We start from the raw sequence: 5,944 nt of genomic DNA on the forward strand, positions 1-5,944 counted from the left end.
AATTTTTTTAAATGGAACCCTTTACATTTTATTGCATATTCTTATATCTTATCTCGAGAGCGTTCCAAAACGCTAGAATAAAATATTTTTTCATTAAGTACTTTTTGAATTATAAAGATTTGAAGTAAACAATTTTTTGACACAAAATGTAAAATATTTTGTAAAATATTATTTAGTTTTTAGTAATCGTAACCTTAATACTTTTGTGCGCGGAATAACGAGACCAATTAATTAGTTTAAAGAAAATACATTAGTCGAAAAGTGTTGGATCCCCCTAATATTTTCAGTAAGAATGCATTTTGGAAAAATGTCCAATAGCAAAGTTGTACGGCTTCAAGCGGTGATGCTAGTAGGCTACGGCGGAATACTGCCCGAAAGTGATCGCGAGAAGCTGCTCAAATGCGTGATGTCCAAAGGCGTTAGCGGGAATCTGCCCGAAAGCGTTGGCGGGGCCGATCTTTATTCTCTCACTCTCGCAGACACCAATGTACGAGCTTTTGAACAAACAATACGGATCACTGATTTTAATCTTTGATACAGTGCTGTCTTCTTCTTAGCGAGCAGTAGTCACCTCGTGGACGAAGACAAACAGGCTCAAAAATTTAAAATTTAAAAAAGTACTTAATGAAAAAATATTTTATTCTATCGTTTTGGAAAGCTCTCGAGATAAGCTATAAGAATATGCAATAAAATGTAGGGGGTTCCATTTAAAAAAATTAGGTTGACCTTGAAATGATCTTGAAGGACATGGTCAAGGTCAAAGTCAAGGTCATCATCTTACTCCCCGTTTGAAACCATACAACTTTGCTATTGGACATTTTCTCCAAAATGCATTCTAACTGAAGATATTAGGGGGGTCCAGTACTTTTCGATGACCCTGTATACACACACACACCCACACGCACACGCACACGCACGCACGCAAGCACGCACGCACGCACGCACGCAAGCACGCACGCACATACACACACACACACTTAATATATAGAAAACTGTTACATGTTTATGTACTATAATACACAAATTTTCTTTAATTAATATCTAAAAATCTATGTTGTTAATTGCAAAATGGTAGAGGACTTTTTTGTTCAGTTTGACTTAATGTACAACAGTATACAGCGCAATTGTAGTTCATATACTACATCGCACGTGATTATTTTTTAACGTGAACCAATTTTTTTAAATTAATATCTTGAGATTTATTGCGAATATCGCAAAACGGTATTGAACTTTTGTGTTCATTTTAATTCGCTTTACGTCCTCACAAGAGACTGTGAAGACACCTTGTATATGTATAAATAATTACGCGTGTCAAACGACGAACTTTATTCCTGTAATAAAATTGTGTGCGTGCGTGCATGTGTGTGAACGATTCGATTTATATTTTTTTCAATGTTACTTAATCGAATATATGATAAGTGTTGAATAACGTGACTTACGTATAAGTGACATATGATAAGCAATCTGAACTAAAGACGTTAATCACATTTGTCGACAGGTCGCCATGGTGGAAGTTCAACTGAATTCCGATACAAAAGTCCCCTCGGAGATGCTAATTGCCTTCGCCGTGTGCACAACGTTGCTAGTAGCTGTTCACATGTTGGCGCTAATGATATCTACATGCATTCTACCCAACATAGAAGCTGTGTGTAATTTGCATAGCATAAGTCTCGTTCACGAATCGCCGCACGAGCGTCTACACTGGTACATCGAGGTAGCATGGGCTTTCTCCACGTTGCTGGGATTGCTGCTGTTTCTACTGGAAATTGCGATACTTTGCTGGGTGAAATTTTACGACTTTTCGAAGGTGGCCGCCTGGTCGGCCTGCATACTGCTAATACCGGTGTTAATAATTTTTCTTGCATTCGCGATACATTTTTATCGGAGTCTCGTAGCGCACAAGTACGAAGTTACAGTGTCCGGTATACGAGAACTCGAATTACTGAAGGAACAAATCGAGTCCACAGACGTAGAAGGCAGAAATTGCATAGACACCTTGCAAACTGCTGGAGTAACGCATATCGTTTAAATCGATACTTTTTCAGCTATAAACAGCTTAGATAGTACACTCGTTGAACTAAGGTGTTACATTCCCCGATAGAGGCTGTTATTTAATTCGGCTTTTATTTTAATTCGGACAGGAAATATCTGGCAATTTAATTAGTATTAAATCAGAACAATTAATCATTTAGTTGTCTTTCTGGAAGAATCAATATATATCTTAATATTCTTTAAAATAAAAATTCGATGTCAAAGACAAAAAATGTTTAATTCTATTAGAAATAAAATCGGACTTCCGTTTCTGTTGTGTGAGAGATGATATGGCAAAGTAAGAATGCGATGAGAGTGTGAGAAAAAGAGAGAGAAAGGCTTGGTGTTAAAGAATGGTATGGGGAGAGGGGAGAAGGATAGCGAGAGGAGTGTGGGAGCGTGTGGGTGGCAGGAGGGAAGCAGTGGAGAGTTGAGAAAGTAAGGGAAAAGTTAGAAGACAGGAGAGGTTAGGATAGAGAAGAAGGAGTGGAAAGGTAGAGAAGAGGGAAGCAGGGTGAGTTATCTAGGTGAGTGAGTAGGAATTAGATAGCGGGAAAGTAGCGATGAGGTATTAAACAGATGTAGGCAGAGGCATAAACTAGAGAGTTGTGAGATTGATAGGGATAAGAAAGAAAGGAACAATAGGGTTAGAAAAAGAGGATAAGAGGAGAGGTTGAAGTAAAGGGATATGGCGGAAAGGAATGAAGGGACGATACAGAGGGGGAGAAGGGGATTAAAGGAAGAGAAGAGAGGAAGTATGGGGACGTTGGAAGAGATGTTTAAGAGGAAGAGGGAGAAAGAGGAGGAAGAGCGGGGAAGGCAGGAGGAGGAGACAGAGGGAATAGAGGAAGAGTACTATGCTATGAAGAAGGAGAGGAGGACAAGGAGGTTGCCACAGAATGAAGGAGGAAGAGAGGAGGCGAAGGGGTTGGGAAGAGGGAGGGAACGGGAGGAGTGGAGGAGAGAGATAAAGGAGGGTAGGAGAGATGAAGGAGATGGTGGAGATTATGAAAGAGATGAGTAGTTATAGGAGAGAGAAGAGAGAGAGGAATTAGAAGAGATGAGGAGACTGTTGGGAGAGAAAGAGGAGGTATGGAGAATCAGGAGCTAAAAGGTAGAATAAAGGAACTGGAAGAGAGAATGGAAAGGAAAGAGGAGAGGATAATGAGAAGTACGGACAAGGGGGGAGCGAGACAAGGAAGTTAGTGAGAGATAAGGAAGGTGGAAAAGAAGGTGGAGATGAGAGAAAGAGAAGAAAGAACGAGGAATATAATGATAAAAGGGATGAAAGATGAGGAGAGGAAAGTGGAGAGGAAGATAAGAGAAATAATGAGGGAAATGGGGATAGAGGAGGAGATAAAGGATGCGAAGAAGACGAGGAGGGAGATGGGTGGGTAAGGATTAGGATGGTGAAGCTGGAAGTAATGAAGGAGATAATGAAGAGCAAGAGGAAGTAGGAAAAGAGAAGGATGTGGATAAGAGATGATTTAACATGGAAAGAGAGGAAGATAAAGTGGAATTTGGAGGAAATTGCTAGGAGGGAGAGAAAAAAGGGAAGGAGGGTTTGGATAAGGTACGGAAGAATACAGATAGATGGAAAGTGGTGGAGCTGGGAAGAGGATGAGGAGAGGTTGGGATTGAGGAATGAGAGGGGTGGGAGGAATGAGGTATTAGGGGAATCAGATTACAGGAAGAGGAGAGGAAGGAGGTAAAATGGAGGAGGAAGTAGAGGGATGGAGAGTAGCGTTTTGGAATGTTGTGGAGTTGGGGAACAAGGACAAGGAATTCTGGGAGTTGGTGAAGAAATGGGAGGTGGTGGTGATGATGGAAACGTGGTTAGAGAAAAAGGGTTGTGAAAGACTGAAGGGAGGGTTTCCGAAGGAGTTTAGATGGAAGGTGCAGTTAGCGAAGAGGAGGAACAGAAAGGGGAGAGTGAGAGGAGGGATTTTAATGGGAATAAGAAAGGACTTAGGTGAGATAGAGTTAGAGGAAGAGGAGAAATAGATGAAAGGGAAGATAGAAGAGGTAATTATTAAGGAAGGATGTAAGTGGTTGATTATAGGAAGAGAATATAGAAGAGAGGATATAGAATAGTTCCCTCCCTCTTTATACATAAATGGGGATATAGAAAAGAAACTAGAAGAGCTGGAGGATGGGATGGAGAATAGAGAAGAAGGTAGGAGGGTGATTATAGGAGAGGATTTTAATGCGAGAACGGGAGAGAGGAGAGGATAGAGTTAGGATGGAGGAAGGAAGGAGAAGGAAGACAGAGAAAATCAAAGGACAAAAAGATGGATGGGGAGGAGTAAAGATTGGGGGGAAAAGTACTACACATTAGCGTATGCAGATGGTGTACTGTTGTTGAGGAGGAGGGAGATATGAGGGCAATGATAGGGAGGTTGGAAGGATATTTGGATGGGAAAGGGTTGAAGTTAAACGTAGTTAAGACGAAAATTATGAGGTTTAGGAAAGGGAGGGAGAAAGAAAAGGTATGATTGGAGGTGGAAAGGGAAAAAATTGAAGGATGTAAAAGAGTTCAAATATTTAGGATATATAGTGAAGAAGAATGATGAGCAGAAAGCGCAGGTAAGAGATAAAGGAAGAAAGGCAGCGGTGGTGATGAGGGAGGTATGGGGGAAAAGAGTATGGGGGAAGGACTGGAAAAGAAGGTTATGGGTATTTGATAGATTGGTTTGGACAGTGATGGGGTATGGAAGGAGAGGGAAGGGCTGGAGAATATTCAAGAGAGGTTTGTGAGATGGACGATGGGGGTACAGAGGAGGACGCCAGAGTACATGCTAAGGGAGGAGGTTGGAAGATAGAAATTTAGAGGGAGGGCAGGGAAGAGGGCCTCTGACTTTGAGAAGAGATTAGAGGAAGGAAAATGAGGAGTAATTGCAAAGAGATGCTGGGAAGAGGTGAAGGAGAGGTGGAGAAAAGGAAAATAATAAGGAAATGGGAAGAGGAAAGGAGACGATTTATGGAAGAGAGAGGATGGAAGATAGGGGAAGAGGAGGGAGTGGAAGAGAAAGGGAGAGGCAGAAGGGGGAGAGATGGAAGAAGATTAGAGAGTCGAGGAGCAATAATTGATATAAGATTGATATAAAAGTGAAGGAATTGCGGAATATCTGGAAAAGGGTTGGCTGGAGGAAAGGTGGAAGAGGGTGTTAAGGTTTAGGATGGGGAACGAGATGAGTGAAGGCATATATTGGGAGGGAGAGGAGAAGAGGAGATGCAGAATGTGCGGGAGCGAGGTGGAAAACTAGGAACACGTGTGGGAGAGATGCATGGGGGGTGTGAGGGGGAGGATAGCAGTTGGGGGGTGGTGGAGGAGATATTGGGAGAGGGAGGTGAGGGGGAGGAATGGATGAAAAAGCTGGAGATATGCGGAGTGGGGCGGGTGAATGAATGAGTGAGTGTGAGTGGGTGAGAGAGAGAGGGTGAGTGTGAGAGTGCGAGAGAGCGAAAAGAGAAGGAAAGAGTTAAGTTAGGTTAAGTTAGGTTAAGTTAGACATGTAAGTTAGGCGTAAGTTAGTTGCAAAAAGTAGTTATAAGTTTAGAGATTAAGAGTTAGGTTGCGGAGGTGTGTGTGTATGTGTGTGGGTAGTTAGTGTGGCGAAGATTGGCAATTTGTTAGACTTTGTATCCCCATTTGGGGATCAATAAAGATTTACATACATACATTCCCCGATAGAAAGATGTACGTAAACTTTACAGCAACTTTAACGTATATAAAATCACGAAATTTAGCAACGTTGAATCCCTTATGTTTGATTAGATTGAAATCATATTTGTAGACTACAATGATATAAAAATGTACATAAAGTAGCTTAATTTATTAAATATAATCTGTTAATAAATATACTGAAAATTTAACGCATAATCAATATAATCTGTGAGTATAAAATTTACA

At 41.1% G+C, this 5,944-nt stretch overlaps 1 protein-coding gene across 3 annotated transcripts in view; it reads left to right on the plus strand.

Annotated features, from left to right (window-relative positions):
- Positions 1–2,697, plus strand: part of LOC116852292 (calcium release-activated calcium channel protein 1-like) — a 143,377-nt gene extending 140,680 nt beyond the window's left edge. For all 3 annotated transcript variants that reach the window (XM_032832492.1, XM_032832494.1, XM_032832493.1), the window contains one exon: positions 1,499–2,697. In XM_032832492.1, the coding sequence (XP_032688383.1) occupies positions 1,499–2,029 (531 nt within the window). In that variant the 3' untranslated portion in view covers positions 2,030–2,697. The remainder of the gene's footprint in view (positions 1–1,498) is intronic.
- The last annotated feature ends 3,247 nt before the right edge of the window (positions 2,698–5,944 follow it).

This window comes from Odontomachus brunneus, unplaced genomic scaffold (assembly GCF_010583005.1).
Source record: "Odontomachus brunneus isolate Ranch 3 - 2012 unplaced genomic scaffold, Obru_v1 Obru_scaffold_211, whole genome shotgun sequence".
Classification (NCBI taxonomy): domain Eukaryota; kingdom Metazoa; phylum Arthropoda; class Insecta; order Hymenoptera; family Formicidae; genus Odontomachus; species Odontomachus brunneus.